The sequence below is a fragment of the Puntigrus tetrazona genome, chromosome 18, assembly GCF_018831695.1.
Source record: "Puntigrus tetrazona isolate hp1 chromosome 18, ASM1883169v1, whole genome shotgun sequence".
Lineage (NCBI taxonomy): Eukaryota > Metazoa > Chordata > Actinopteri > Cypriniformes > Cyprinidae > Puntigrus > Puntigrus tetrazona.
Genome location: NC_056716.1, coordinates 4,088,785 through 4,105,659, shown reverse-complemented (window position 1 = coordinate 4,105,659; position 16,875 = coordinate 4,088,785). Strand labels below are relative to the sequence as shown.

At 39.6% G+C, this 16,875-nt stretch overlaps 1 protein-coding gene across 1 annotated transcript in view; it reads right to left on the bottom strand.

Moving 5' to 3' along the window:
- Positions 1 to 16,875, bottom strand: part of igf1ra (insulin-like growth factor 1a receptor) — a 79,961-nt gene that overhangs the window by 2,539 nt on the left and 60,547 nt on the right. The window contains 18 exon segments of the mRNA XM_043264982.1: positions 1,998 to 2,132; positions 4,194 to 4,323; positions 4,437 to 4,599; positions 4,852 to 4,959; positions 5,082 to 5,311; positions 5,491 to 5,561; positions 5,655 to 5,757; positions 5,876 to 6,041; positions 6,127 to 6,269; positions 6,471 to 6,748; positions 11,593 to 11,797; positions 11,939 to 12,106; positions 12,204 to 12,248; positions 12,251 to 12,438; positions 12,565 to 12,691; positions 13,733 to 13,941; positions 15,269 to 15,413; positions 16,514 to 16,650. Of these exon segments, the coding sequence (XP_043120917.1) occupies positions 1,998 to 2,132; positions 4,194 to 4,323; positions 4,437 to 4,599; positions 4,852 to 4,959; positions 5,082 to 5,311; positions 5,491 to 5,561; positions 5,655 to 5,757; positions 5,876 to 6,041; positions 6,127 to 6,269; positions 6,471 to 6,748; positions 11,593 to 11,797; positions 11,939 to 12,106; positions 12,204 to 12,248; positions 12,251 to 12,438; positions 12,565 to 12,691; positions 13,733 to 13,941; positions 15,269 to 15,413; positions 16,514 to 16,650 (2,751 nt within the window).

Genomic DNA, 16,875 nt, shown 5'->3' with positions numbered 1-16,875 from the left:
TTCACGCCAACAATCTCCACCCATCAACAGGTGGCAGTGTTCACTAGAGTTTCGGCACACAGGAGCAGTTGTGGAACAGACAACTTCTAGAACATTTCGTGGTGGTACACACTGAGAAGTGCACTATGCCAGAACTGCTATCCTCAACACTCCATAGACTCTTCCTTAATGAACACATAAAAAGCAAAAGAACCAAAACAAAACATAAAACCCATGATCATAACAGTTTGGTGTAGTTCTGTCCCACCACATCTTGGTAAAACACACAAACAAGCTAAGAATAGCGTCAGTACTCACTGGCCCACTGAAATACATTTTAAGCGACCTCCAGCCACAGGTTCAGAGCGGAGCGGAGGGCCGAATCCACATAACACAGAGGCCTTCTCGCATCGGGTCAAATACCGCGCTGGGCATTGGGAACTGACGGAAAGTCGAACTTTTCTGTGGCGTCAACTTCTGAAACGTTCTCTCAAAATAAAAGCTAGTTTTTTTGGACGCAGGCCTGGCGTTCGGGAGTAACCTGCCTGTTTGGCGTTTGTTGGATCACAAATTCATAGCAGAGGCCATCTGTCATTACTCACTAAAGAGAATTCAAACCCAATTAGAAAATGTGATAAATCTTGCGCCCTGTCTGCGTACACTATTGCTTTTCCAAAACCCACTGAGCTACCTTCCTGTCTACTGCCTCTATGGATGGCTGCCTTCTAAGGCAGCATCCTAACTGAAATAAAGCCTCACAAGTTACTGATTTGGAGCGCTCTACAAAGCCAGCAACTCCACAAATAGCATTCAGCATAAGAGACTCTACTTAAAATTGATTCCAAAAGAGTTTGATGTTAACAGATTGCTAAACTAACAGCAAACAAGCGACTAAACACTATATAAACAATAAAAATTATAATTATAAAAAATAAATACTATGCCTGCCTGCCATTTTATACATTTTTAAGCATTTTCTAATACCTTACTTTACTTTTCTAATAATACTTCACTGTTTTTACTGTACTTTGATATAAAAGTGGTTAAAAAATATTTAAAAAATCTTCGTCAACATTTGAATGCTAGAATCGGCATAACAAAAGCATGACTTTGATGTCTAGTGCTACTAGGTTTTGAAACAAAGCTACTGACTGAGATGTATTAAATGATTAAAATCAGAAATTATTTTATACTATTTAAAAAACGAGCAAAACTGCTACAAATATGTCATTGCTAAACAGTTTGGAGATAAAAATGTCCAAATAGTGAGCTTAACGTGATGAGGAAAGAACCCTTGCTTTGTTCAAGCAAATGTTCGATGGATCTACAAGCTATTTCTGAATCTCTGCCCTTGTATTTCAGCCAAGTATTACTTAAATTCTCATGATATCATAAAAATGTGAGCGACAACTCACTACTTGAGTGTAATGATGAGATACAGATGACAAAGTTTGAGCGCCTTTATAACAGCATATGTTCAGTCCTCTCTCGTGCAATCAGGACATCTCGTCGCAGCTGCCATGGCAACCGGGGGTTTGTGTTTCCATAACAGTTGAGACAAGAAAGAATGACTGAGGAAGAAAGGGGTCAGGAGAAACGGACGGACAGACCTCATGCCTCGCTACTGACATCAGCCCAGAAAAGGCGAACGGCAGACCGGATCAGTGACGCATGCAGACACGCTCCGAAGAAGATGTGAAGATAAGCACGAGAAGAAGCTCTTAGTAAAAAGTAGAGCAGCGTGGGTCACCGTTCCGGTCACGCCCTGGGAACCACACATTCTCCCTTCTATGGACGGAGGCTCCCTGACAACATGATGTCACCTGTCTCCTTTTAACCCGTGACGCAAATGTCACCAGCCGGGCTTTCGCTCGGCCTGACGTTAGCAGCAGCATCTGGTGACATACTATCAACATTTTAGCGTGATATCGCATCCCTAAATAGACAAGAGCCGGTTAGAGGACAAAGGGTTAACATTATAAAGCAGAGCGCCAAATTTGGGAGCAAAGTGGACTCACAGCATGTCAGGACAGTTGTCCGGTTTATCCAGAAGTCCTCCCTCCATGACGAAGCGCAGTACCTGCTCGTTGGACATTCCCTGGTAGGGCTGCTCTGCTAAAGTGGCGATCTCCCATAAAACCACGCCGAACGACCTGAAGAAAGAGGAACTGGTTAAAGTAACTCTGCAGGAGCAACACAAAGGCACTTACAGTAAATCACGCTAAATGTCACAAAACCCATTTGTCCGATTACGTCAGCAGCCGCACACATCAAGTAACTCAATCCAGTCGGACGAGGACAAAGAGGAAAGGAATGAGGCCATTTAAGGTCAAGAGACGCACGAAGAGCCGCTTTGAGACAATTGCAGTCCTGCGGAGCCTAAAAGCAGCACTAGCCTGCGGCGTGTCACTGAAAGGCTGCGGACGCATCAGTGTTTTTTTTTTGTTTTTTTTTCTAGCCTGGAACAATAAAATGCTCATTTTCGAAACAGTGCGAAAGTCGCGAACACCGCTGACCTGAACTTTTCTCTTTTAGTGTGGTGTTTTTGTTAGCCCTGTGTTCCTCATTAATGAAAATGAGTCCATATATTAGCCGGCGGCCGGTGAGAAAGTGCAGCAGCGGAGCAGAAAGTCGGCAAACCCCAAATAAAAACCACACAAAGAGCGCACTGTTGCCAGTCGTTATTCATTAGTTCTCGGAGGACAAATTTTCGACATTGGCTGAAGATCTGAGACAAAGCTCAACACCCTTTAAAACAGGACTATTACAACAGTGACTTGCATCTAATTGGCTGCAACATCTGCATGTTGAAAGACAAAACCGCATTAGAGAGGGACTTTTTCAGGGGAAGGAAACAAATAAAGACACCTAACGGCGAGGTTTATGGGAGTACGAGATGGGAGCTCGCGGTGGCTCTTTTCATCTCGGAGACTTCAAAAGCGGCAGATATGGACAGAGGGACAGGGAGGCGGGTCTGCGCTGGCACAACAACCCCATCATTACCAAACATCTGGAGGAGGTTAGGAGTGCACTGAGTGACAGAGCTGTGGGACTCTGGAGATTGGGAAACTGCAGAATTGGAAGAGTCGGTCCATGGCACCGTGACTCTGTTCTACTGAACCACTGCTGCTGGGACTAAAGCTGTGAAGAGACAGTCTGTCTGAGACAAAGAGACAATGTGTTGGGGCACGTTCTGCTTGGCTGGGAGTGGAAGAATGTCTGGAAGTGATGCATATTCTCCTTTGACACAGGACATCAGTGGGAAAAGACATTAAAGGGTTTTCACCTCTTATAGGCCTATGAGGCTTCCTGTCGTATTAAGTCAAATAAAGAGACAGTTTTAATGCTTTCTGGACAGTTAGGGGCCTGTGGTGAGGAGGGTCTACTGTTTCTCTGATGGGACAGCCTGCTGCTCGAGTGGAAAATTACCAGTTTTTCAGCAGTCAAAATTTGGACACACTTCAATTAAACCTTTTCGATCCAACAGCTTTACAGACAAATCATTTTTAATTCTATATTAATTACCTTAAAATCTACTAACTAGATAGATAAAAGCTTTACAAAACTTTCTTTATATTTAGTTTTTTTCTTTATATACAGTTTATTTTATGCAGAGTTTTATAAATGAAAATATTCTTTTTTTTTATGAAAGGAATTTCACAAAAGGTGAAATGGGGGACATCAACATCATTAAGGTAAAAAACTAAAAATATTTCATTAAAGACACATTCAATTGATCAAGGGTGAAAAGAAAGACATTTATAATGTTGCAAAGGATTTCTATTTCAAATAAATGCTGTTCTTTTGAACTGTCTATTCATCAGGGAGTTCAAAAAATACTTTACACCTTCCACAAAAATATTAAACAGCATGTTTTCAACATTAATAATAAGAAATATGAAAGAAGAATGATCACCAATTCACCACATTAGAATTATTCCTGATATAACGTGACACTGAGGAGTGAATTAATGACTGTGGAAAATACAACAATCTACTTAACCTAGCCTTAACCATAAAAACCATAATTGGTTTAAATTTTTTTTTTTTTTTTTTTTACAAATTTCTGACTAACAAAGTGTCCAAATGTTTGACCCGCCACTGTGCATGCAGGCCCTAATCATTTTACACACACATACACAATGGAGTAAAACAACAAAGTCTTGCATTTATGTGTATGTGGAAAAAGGTCAGAGAGAACAGGCGGCTCATACCAGACATCAGAATTTGTTGTGAACACTCCATCTTTCAAAGACTCTGGGGACATCCAGCGCACTGGCAGCAGCCCTTTTCCTCCTTTGCGATAGTAATCAGTCTCGTAAATGTCCCTTGTCATGCCAAAGTCTACACACATGAAGAGAGCAAACTTGAAGGGTCAGTCACACCTATCAATCTTTTTGTTGTATCAAATCGATTCTTAAATGTATGGATTTATGTGAGGTGCATCACAGATTTACCTCCAATTTTAACTGTGAAGTCCTCAGCAACCATGCAGTTTCTGGCAGCCAGGTCCCGATGGACAAACTTGTTGGCATTGAGGTATGCCATCCCGTCCGCTATCTCACCAGCCATCTGAATCATCTTCTTCAGCGGAGGCAAAGACTGGCTGCTAGAGCCCTGCTATATAAAAGAGAACAAAGGCTGCATTTAACACTCCTGCTTCTCCCTTTCTCTTTTTTCTTTCAAACTCTTTCCAAAGAGCTTAGTGAAATATCGAGCAGCTTTAAAGAACTGTGAACATTAACTAAAAGGGGGCATGAGATGCTGGCCATAGATCTAAGCAGAAAAAAAGTGTAATCAAGTGTATTTTAATCTAAAAAGCAGTGAGAAAAATTACAGGATAAATCCAGAGCAGATTGGATGTTTCCGTACCTCTTTGGAACGGAGGGAACGCAAGTAGCTCTTCAGATCGCCTCTTGTCATCAGCTCCATTATAACTAGAGTGGGCTGTCCTTGTGAAACCACACCCAAAAGTCGCACCTAAACCAGGGTACAACAAAAGGTTACAGAAATTATACACTTACATAATTATCTATAAGAGTTTGAAAGCAAAAGTTGTTGGTAAAACCAACTGGTGGATTAGATTTTTCCCTCATTCTTACCACATGGTGACAGTTGAACTCTTTCATAACTGAAGCTTCGTTCAAGAACTCGATGCGTTCACGCATACTGGCGGATTCATTTACTGTCTTGATGGCCACTCTGGTCTCAGGTTCATCTTTGACAACGCCCTTTGCGATGCCCTCATACACCATACCAAAGGAGCCCTGACCCAACTCACGACACATTGTGATTTTCTCCCGAGCCACTTCCCATTCGTCTGGAACATACACTGAGGCGATGAAAAAAAACATTAAAATAATTAAATTATATATTGTTTAAACATTGAAACATTGTTTGAATGTATCTAAAATAAATAATATATTGTGAAACATTTTTTAAATTTTTATTTTTGTTAAAACTGCAGAAAATACTTGAGAATATCTGTTCAAATTGACATAATATACTCACTTTCAAAGGGACTGAAGTATTCAGGGTTTACAGAAGCATATAGCACACCATTTCCTAACCGGTCACTATTCCTGAAAAGAAGCATACATAAAAACACAATGAAAATCAGTATTAGACACTGGAAATTAATATGAAGTCTATTTTTTACTAGAAGAGACATAAACCTCTTTTTGGTGACAAAGAAGACAACAGAGATCACTGCAGCGAGCAACACTACCACTATAATAGGAATGATGATGGCCAGTAAGATGGCATTATCATAATTTCCTGTAAGAAAGAAGGACATTTGCACAAAATTAACTCAAAATGACTAAACAGACCTCTCTGTATTTCCATTAAATAAGCTATTTTAAAGTTATCATTGGTTTCTTATGGGCATTCTTACTTTTAGGGGGTGGCACATAAAAGGACACTGGTTCAGTCCAAGACCCATTCCCAGCCAAAGATGTGGCTCTGACCCGGGCAGAATAATTTCCAGAGGGCAAATTGCTTAGCTGAGTTCCTCGCAGCACTCTGTACTGCTGCCGTGATACACACTCATGTTTCTCGGGCTGTAACACACACACAGTCGGTTTGTGGCATTGGCTTCAGTTTTAACTATTTCTTAATGGTGTATGAGTTAGTTGTCACACTAACCTCATTTCCCAGACGATATTTGATCTCATACATTAGGATCAGTCCATTAGGGTGATGAGGTTCAGGCCACCGCAGCAGCACTGTTCCTTCTCCCTTTTCATCCCTCTCCTGAGTTACAATGCCAGGAATATCATCTGCTTTGTCTGAGAAAGAACATAACTGTGCTTAACGCCAGTGCTTTCTTACAGTAATTTAATGAGATTTCAATTGCATTATGGTTTTAATTGCTGTTAACATGAACAGGATAGCTGTAGGCACAGTGGAGAATTACTGGAATTTTAATATTTTGCTGGCATGGAAATGTAGTCACTTGTGCATGAGTTTGGTTTGTTGGTTTTGCTGACCTGCTGGTTTGGTTCTAGAGAACACAAAAGCTGCAGCACTGCAGCGGTGGATCTCATAGTTACAGGCATGGATGTCAATGCGGTACACGGTGAAGGGCTGCAGGTTGGATATCTCCATTATCTCTGTAAAGACTTTGTCCTCTGAGAAAGGGTACTCTTTCTCGTACAGCTTTGGGTCGGTGATGTTACTCTCCATTCCTGTAATGTTCCTGCTTGCACCTTGCAGCAGTGTGCCATTGGCCACTCCAAACAGGTCCCGCCGCTTTCTGTCTGGGGGTCTGAGAACATGAGAAAAAAATGTTAAATAGGAAGGAGAGGAGAGGAGAGGAAGAAATAGGAAAAGGAAAAGGAAAGGGAAACAACATAGGTAAAAGAAATTAAAATTAAAACATTGCAAACAGAAAAAGGAGAGAGAATTGAAAATGAGGAAAGGAAAGAAAAAGGACAGGAAAAGGAAACAAAAATGTGTAAAATAACAGCGATAAAGAAAATAAAATGCAATGAGGAAACAAAAGGAGTTTCAAAAGAGATAAGAGGACATAGGAAAAGAAAGGAAGGGAAGGGAAGGGAAGGGAAGGGAAGTGAAGGAAAGGAAAGGAAAGGAAAGGAAAGGAAAGGAAAGGAAAGGAAAGGAAAGGAAAGGAAAGGAAAGGAAAGGAAAGGAAAGGATAAATGACAGTAGGATAGGAAAGGAAAGCAGTAAAGAGGAAGGTAAGAAGAAAAAAAGAGGTAAGGGAATCAAAGTAGTATAAGACAGGAAGATATCATAGAAAGCTGTAGAGCAGTCAGCCAGTGTCAGCAGTCTGCACTGGTTTAAAAGCATACAAGCCAATTACTGCACACAATTACTCTACAACACACACCACTTCCTTTAACACACAAGCCTAATTCTGTAATGTAGCACTCACAGGTCTCTTAGTAACACTGAGGATACTTGCATTACTCTGCAATCTACAGAGCTCCTTTTTCTCTTCTGGATCTCATCAATCATTTAGCAACCTGAACAATGAGATCTTTTAAATTCTTATGAGTGTTATATATCCAGGAGGGCCAGGACTGATCGCTCATACAAAATTGCGAGTTTTTAAAAGAAATGATAAATGGTATCCAAGAACTATCTACCCTAACCCTTGCTTCTCATTCTGACTGTTCTTTCTGTCCAGGTACTGTATAAAACCAGTGTGTATTCATTAAACATTTATCATTCCTTGCTATAAAATATATACTCACAAATGAAGCAATACACATACAACAAATAATTTTGCAGATGAGAAAATGAAATGAGAAGGCATATTTGGAACAAATATTGAACATCCATAATAATGATATGACCGACTCTGCCTCTGACGGGAGAGACAGTGCATGAGGCGATAAGCAAACTAGGGCGATGGCTTTAGGTCAACCCTGCCGCCACTAAAGACATGCAGTCAGCAGCAACCACAAGAGCTTACCAGACGCCAACGGACCCACTGCCACTTCACAAATATTACTAGGGCAGGGTCAAAGCCTTACCTAGAGCCACTTTTAGGAGACACGTAACGATTTGCTCGCTCAGGATCTCTGTAAAAATTCAATAGTCAGACCAAACAATACCATCCACCGCAGATGGGAAAAACAGGATGGTTTGAGATGAACATGGGGAAACCCCAGTGTGCCAAACAAATACAAGAGAGGAAAGTGATAGTGCCAGACACAAAGACTGACAGACAATAAGTGGAGACAGACAATACAAGTTTTCAGTTTTGTCAAAAACAATTTGGGAATTGTAACTAGTTATGGATCGATGTATTGAACACATAACAACTGATAACTGTAGCCTCTTGGCTGATTACCAGATCCCCAAGATATAAAATTCATTCCATACATACCAAAAAGAAATATTAAATACATAAAATTGCTAAAACTAAATATCTGCATGTCAGTATTAAAAAACACTAGTCATATTTGTGTGCTATGTGTCAACACCGGCCAGATTTGGTTTTGTTATATGATAGTGTTGTATGCGCAAATGTAAAAAGTGTTTTGCTCTACAGACGCAACAGCAGGTATTTTTCCAGACTGACGCAGGCAGAAAGGCTTGTTTGAATGTCCTATTTAACAGCCTTCAAAAAACAGATTTACAAGCAATTACGAACTTTAACCACTGATGATTATGAAAGTATAAACTTTACTGTAAGCCTTATTCTGCCAGCTCAAATTAATCAACTGAGAAATGACAGTAATGGGAGAAGATCTGTGTGTGTGTTTGCTTTTGTATATGTATGCAGTGGAAACTTTAATAAAAGCCAACATAGAACGCTCTAGGGAGGAACAATCAAATCAACTCTAACCACATTCTATGTCACTTCCATTGAACGGCGCTCCGTGATTTATGACTGGGGATTTTAGAAGCAACTGGACACTATTTAATACTTACTAACTAGGGATTCAGATCACCCTTGAGGGTGTTTACTGTGGAAGCTCAAATCATATTGTCACTTGAGCATCACACCAACACCTCTACTCATCAAGCACAAAGAAAACATATGCTACTGTAGAAAATCCTTTTTTGGAACCTTTAACTCATGCTCAATATGGTCAGGCCTTATGTCTACAGCCCTAAACATTGACCTTAACCTAAATACTTTTTGCACTGACTGCCAACTAAGAAAAGGTCAAGCTTGCATCAAGAAGTTGGACACGCAGGGTCCTGAAGGAAGATTTTACACCTGCAAACCTCTGAAGAAAGGCCTAACAGCAGGTGTTGACAACACTGACAGCAGCACATCCAGTCTTCCTTTTCCCAGGCAGGAAGACTTACGTGTCATTGATGCATAGGCAATACCTCACGTACCTTGGCAGAAAGTCAAGTTTTTGCTCAGGAATGACTCTGACTCCCAATGCAGGGCCCAAAAAGCTGATCAGCTGTGTAGGAATTAGAAAGAGGGTCGGTGCATCCACACCTCCTCTAGAAAGGGATCTTACTTTAGAATTCATTAACATTCCACATAGGTTAGCTGTACATTTCCTGGGAGCCGGACACTCCAAAGCAAACAAAGAACGAGTCTGAGGAAGGAGGGAGAGAGAGAGCGGGTGAGAGGAAGAGAAAGGGGAGACGACCGTTGAATGGAAAAACATATCCGCTTCATTCAAGTCTTTTAGCATCTCCAGTTTTTCTCAGACTCGAATGGTTATGTCTCAAACATCGATAATGAGGTCTGCTCAGTGGGGACGGAGACTGGCAAATCTGTCGCCCCAACTTCCAAACCAAACGCAGCAAGGGGGCTGGGGTTGTTGGGTCAAGATGGAAATAACAAGTCATCAGTGATGGAGAAAAGGGCTTCCTGAACATCCTGCCACTAAGGGAAAGCGTATTTACATATACAAAGTCTGTTTTCCATCGATTAGAGATAGAAAGATGGGTTGACGGATGCATCACGTTGTCCCTGAGTAAACCGCAAACCATTACCTTGATGAAAATAGGGCTCCAAAAGCAGAAGTTTGGGAAAGCTAAGTGGGAGAAGATGTTTGGCGACACCGATTTGTGCATCAATACTCATGACTCAAAACCTCGGCCCACCCCAACACACACACACACTCGCAACCAAATAAACAACCCACAAAAAAGCTTGATTGCAGATGTCCTGAACAAACCCTCAGAAAGTCTCGAAGCATGTGTGTCTGAGTAAACCTGAACCCGTTCCTGTGTGCCGTTCTTCTCCCACATGAGACGAGAAAACATCCGATGCCACAAGCAAGGTAAACAGATAACACAATGCAGACGTCACTCCTCGTTTCGGCAAACAAAAGCCTAACATGGAGCGAGCCCTCAGCCAGCGGCTGCTTTCCAGTCTCATTAATCCAGTCTGCGTCTGTTTGTGCATCCCAAATTACAGCCTGCTGAAGTCTTAATATGCAACCGCCACCGTCGCCCCAGCAACAAACAACGAGGCCTGGAGTTCGTACCTTTCCCCCCCATGCCATCTGATTCCGCTCCAGCCTCAGCTGCTGGCACCTACCCCTTTCCAAAACCTCATGTTCTGATCTTGTCAGCTCCATGTTGAAATAATTAGGCCTCGGTCTGGACCTCCAAAATTCTGGTTTTGGTTCTTTGAAATCAAGCCCCCTCAAGACTATGAGCTCAGACCCACTTTGATAATCGCTCTCCAGGAGGACTGAAGAAATTAAGGTCTTCAGACCACTGTTGTATACTGTGGCAGAAAGTGCTGGGAGTAACCCAGTGTCTGCTCCTACCAGGGGTCCACCTAACCTTTCTAGTATGGTAGTCAACGTTGTAAAAAATGGTTTATCATACAAAAGTTGACAAAAAATGTATTAAAATAAGAAGTTTGAGTTTAGTACAAGTTCAAATGACATCCCTTGTGCACAAAAAAATATGTAGCTTTTTAAAATTAAGGTTGAACCACTGATGTCACATGAACTATTTTAATGATGTTCTTATTACCTGTCTGGTCCTTGAACATGGAAACTCCACTGCTGTCTTTGCAGCATCAAAAAGTTCTTGGATTTCATCAAAAATATCTTAATTTGTGTTCCCAGTATCTTAATTTATGTTCCAGATTAAAATTTTGGAAAGAAAAATTCCTTTTTGGGTGAACTATCCCTCAAGGCTTTATAAAAAATGTTTTAACACTTATCTATAGAAAAGAGTTCAAATAGAATTCCAACAAATTTGAACAAAAAATTGATTCTTTATAACTTTAAAATTGATTTTGACTTTTTACACTCATTTTATGGTTTTAACCATTATGATATCATGTAAGCAAAGTTATGAATTTAACCCTTTTGGTCTGTAAGTTAATTATTAACACAATAATCGTGTTAAAAAAACATGCATCCTATGGCTTTATGTTTTAAAAACAGTAATAAAACATTTGCTGACCCTGATTTCACTTACATTGTAAGTGTTTCACTGTAACCTAGATTTGAAAATCGAGTAATACTTGAATGTGATGTTGATGTGACTTGTACTGAAACTAAAATATCAGATCATTCAAACATTTAAACCTGGCTTAGGCATTTGGGGTGTAGAAATGTTTTCAAATAGCAGGATATGTCAGAGTCCACAAAACCAAACAGACCTGTGTCACAGTAAGAGCTTCAGAAAGTGCATGTGTCATACCTGGGTGTAAAGATGGAGTTGTGCAAGAAGTTCTCGAAGACTTTTCGGTAAGATCGGTCTTCAGCTTCTGCCTTTAGGTCCTCCTTGGTTTTTGGACAGGGACAGCAGCCCTTCTCACCCCCGCCAACATCTGATTTGGTGGGCTTTGTTTCGCCCTCCATGTCGGACAAAGCCGTGGCTGAGATGCGGATGGGAATTTTTAGCTCTGTAAACAATGACACACTGAGCTGTGACTGAGCAACAACAACACATATTTTGTAAATATAGTTATGGTACATTTCTCTGGAATACCTAAAGTTTGAAGGTTAGTGGAGGTGATGAGGGTACATTAATGGTGCACACTTACCTTTAGAGCAGTAGTTATGCTGGTAGAGTTCACGATCTTCTGTCTGCTGCTGCCAGCGGAGCAAGTAGAAGGTTTTGTTTCCATTGGGGGAGATTGGAGGTGACCACTTTACCATCAGGGAAGAGGAGGAGTTGGCATATGCACGGGCATCAAGGGGCATTGACGGCGCTGTTAAATTGCAATAGATTAGTTGGCATAATAAATCAAATTGTAAACTGGATACTGGATATTGGGTGGATATTGGAGAGATAGTGGTGATGCCAACCTGATGCATTGGTGCGGATATAGACCACCTCACTCTTAGCCCCAGAACATGCTTGTCCTCTACAACCAGGGTGACTGCTTTCACAAAGATGGCGTATTGTGTCCAGGGTTTAAGAGAGGACAAATATACTACTGGGTCTGAAGATTTGTCCTGAGGAAGGTCTACATCCACCATGTTCCAGCTATTTGAGCCACATCCATCTTGTCCATCAAATTCTGTGATGTTCTGAAAGGGTCTACATCGAGACGAAAGCACACAAATGCACATTATATAATTCTTTTTCCACATTGCTGAAGCTGCTAATAAACTTGATGTAAATAATAATGTCTACAATAGTAACTTCCAGCAGTCTGATACTCACGCTTCCTTGTAATACACGATAAAGCTGATGAGGTCTCTGTAGTCAGGCGGTCGATATCGCTCCCAAGTGAGCTTTATCCGAGTACTTTGAGTGTGGTTGTATTTGAACTTTAGAATATAACTCTCACCTAGAAGAGGGGTCATGAGAGAGATTTAACTAAAAGCACCCATAAGAGTTCTTCAACTTAAATGTAAGACTGCGCCATGGCCTTTCCATCTTTCATGAGCTTCTAGGAATCAGAGTGGTATTAGAAAAGGCACTTCTGTTAATGTCTCACCAGTCTAGAGTCAGAGCAATTATGTTCTGAGGAAAAAATACGACCACATTGGCTAAGCCATTATCATTGTTCTTTGAAGCAAATTCACTTTGTACAGAAATCTGTCAGACACATAATAGAGCAGGTACAGAAGAACAACTGGGACACCTTTAGAGCAAAATGCATTTTAAGAGTCTTGAGTGATGTCTTTGTGGAAACATAATGCTGTCATCTACCAACCTGTTCTCACTTACAAATGCTACTGCATTATATAAAACAAAATATCAAACCAATAAAATGCACTTACAAAAAAAAAACCTGCAAAACTTTCACTTTTTTCAGGTTTCAAACTAAAGCTATAAAATGACACTTTCTGAGACCTGATTCCATATATTTATTTAAAAAATTCTCTAGACACTACTATGTAACATGTAATTACAAAAAAGTAAAAAAAATTATATTATATTGGATATGTGTCTGTTTGTCAAATATATATATATATTGTTGACAAACTCTCAGTGGAGTATTAGTAGACTCTCTGATTAATATCTGCTCTTTATTATCCCAAAAGATACATGACTATAAATAACTTAACAAGTACATATCAACTTATTCTAACCCTACCTGTCTACTAATACTCTACTAACAATAATGAGAGTTACTATATATTTAGGTGCAATGCTACTTATACCTATATACCTTATATTTATATAAAATTAGTGTCTAAATTAACACATTAGTAGTAAATTTTATTAACGCAATGCACATTTTCTATTTCCGATCCATGGCCTAACCACTGGTTGGAGAAAGGGTGTGTAGTATGTGTGTGTAATATGGGTATGTAATAGACACAAACAATTCCTTTGAAAAACATCAAGGCAGAGCAACATAGGAAACACTTCATCTACTTACAACTTGCTCGTTCTCCATTGCTACGAGCGTTGTCCTCTTCCATCTTTTCCTTAACTCCAGTCTTCTCCCACATTTTCTGGATCTCAGACATGCAAAGCCTGGGATTGAAGCGGAAGAACAATTTCCCAGCTCTAATAGTCAGATTGTGCTGACTCCAGTCCCACAGATATTGCAAGTTCTGGTTGTCGACTGCAGAGAATGCATACAACCTGTAATAGAAAAACACACACACACACACACAAAGTATTTAACACTACATTTCTTATCTTTAATGTAAGAAAAATCGAACCAATGAAAGAAACGAAAACTATCAGATCTGGTTATACACATGACGAATGCGATATGTGTGAAAACAACAACTAAAGCGCGTGCACAGATTGTGTTTCATTAAAGCACGCATAGAGATCATGGCTCAGAAGAGGGTTCAGATGACTTCTGCAGCTGCAACCCGACTGAGTCGCACTGGACACCTCAGGAACGTGGAGAATGTCTGAGCTGCTTACAAGCATTCCTCGAGATGAAACTCAACCCTAGTGAGATCATAACAGAAAGGTTCCCACAGCCTTCCTCTGACATCCTCCATAAAACACAGACACCATGCAAGAAAAAATTAGTCAGATAACAGATAGTGATTAATAGAAAATGTGTGTGTGTGTGTGTGTGTGTGTGTGTGTGTGTGTCTAATCACATCTTGCATATACACATGTTAGCTGAATCTCTCGACTTCAGCTTCACGACCCTGAGCTGTGCATTCCATTATAGCTGACATTTTATTACTTTCAGCCATTTCTATGGAAACCTTTAAAGAAATATGTAACAATTGGAGGAGTGTGAAGGACACAGAGTCCTGCTCGCAATACTCATGTTCTTCATTTTTGTTTTAGATATGAGACTATGTTGCAACGTGACTACTGTTTGATGCACCAGAAGAGTTTTATAACATGATCACTGCTGATCATCTTTGACCAGCAATAAACCGCCTACCAGCTGTTCTAGCTAATTTCTGTTTTTCAAGCTGATTTTTTAAATATCTGGAGAGATTTTGAATGACAAATGAAAGTAAGAAATTAATACTAAGCAATGGCATTAAAATGATCAAAAGTGGCAGTAAAAGTTTTATGTTCTAATTCTACATTTCTGTGCATTAAATCCTGCAAAATGATGATAAGAAAATTCAGCTTTGCCATCACAGAATATTATATTTCGAAATTTAATTAAATAGAAAAGTTAACTGTAACTGTTAACTGTAATAATATTTAACATGTCTATTATTTTGCTTAAATAAACACACCTTTAATTATTTATTTAAATAGACCTTTAATTATTTATTCCTTTATTTTTTTAGGCATCAGTCATATTTCCTCATCTGATGAAGAAACCTAAAGATTGAAATGACCTTATGCCATTTGAGATTACACAAATGATTCAGACACAATTCTAAGCAGGCCAAAAAATAACTGGTATTGAGTTAAACAAGCACGCGGCACCTGTTTTACAGGCTAATTCTCAACCATTGAAACATCATGATAAACTTACTGCTCTGTGAGCTCTTCTCCATGAATGTATCGCAGACTCTTGAGGAAGGACAGAGAGCCCAGAGTGTGAGAGTGTTTGATCTTTACATATCCAGTCACTGTCTGGATCAGGCCCATGAAACTCTCCAGCTCTGATGCAATGTTATCTGGGGAAACAGAGAGAGAGAGAGAGAGAGAGAGAGATATGACACTGGAGCAACACAAACCAAATCCCACAAGACACACAGTGTCTGCACTAACTCATCACTTCATCAGTGTGAGTGATACATGGGCAGCAGCAACTGTCCTTTATCAAACCACTGAGAGCTGTAACAGCTCATACATACAAAAAATACAGGAGCCTTATTGTCTCTCAACAGGAAAATACATGTCAGTTAATTAATAAAATTCCCCATTGTTTGACAATTTTTTTTTTTCTAAAAATTAGTTATTTGTGCATCAGGTAAATGTATATATATTGCAAATATGTAAAATAACTGACCCTTTTTATATTGCCATTTTATTAAACAAACAAAAAAATTACATTTTCTGTAAAACAAGTATTTTTTTTCTTTTACTTATTTTCATTTAATCTTACATGTTCACATAAAATAATGTTCCAAAGCACTGTTAAAAATCTTAAAAATACTATTATTTTAAATTAACATGTTAACTTTGAAACCAGTAAAAAAAAAATTCTCTCAATTTTAGTTTTTCAAAACTCAAAAAGTACAAAATGAAAATTAACACAAGTGATAAAATTTTTTAATATCTAGCAAATTAAACATTTTACAGCATAAATGTTTATAAAATAATATGTGACCCTTGTCCACATAAACAGTGATAAGTAGCACGGTTAAATTTGTAGCAATAGCCAACAATAAATTGTACGGGTCAAAAGATTGTTCTTTTACGCCAAAAATCATTAAGATATTACGTAAAGATAAGTACATTTTCTACCGTAAATTCTAAATTTAATTTTCGTTTAGTAACAAGCATTACTAGGAACTTTATGATTTTCTCAATATTTTGATTTGTTTGCACCCTCAGATTCCAGATCTCCGCAAAATATTGTCCTGTCATAACCCATACCTCAATAGAAAGCTTATTTCAGGAAATTGCCCCCCATTTTGTGGTCCAGGGTCACATATTTGAATAAAAATAGGGAGAGACACAAATATTGATGCGATGGCTCAAGCTCAAGTCTGTCATTTGTCTAGAAATGAGTAACACCTTATCGCTGTGGGTTGTGGGAGAGGGTACTTACTGCCCCGTCGGATGTTGATGTGCAGGTTGCCTTTGATGACCGTGCAGCCCTGCAGCGACTGAGCAGCATCCACAGAGTCAATTGTTTTAGTTTCACAGACCTTATCGCACAGTCCGTCACATGCGTTACAAAACATACTGCAGGTGGGAGAGAGAGGGAGAAGTAGGGACAGTGAGTGTCAAGGACAGATCACAGTCACACACACACAAACTCCAAACAGGCAAATGCCAGTGAACTGTGACAGGATTATCGTTTCTCACTAAAACACGAAGCATATTTAAGGCCTGTTTTTGACAAACACAAGGTCTGAACCCCGGCTTTTATGTGAAAGGAGGATCATTAAGTTAACAGTGAGGCAAAAG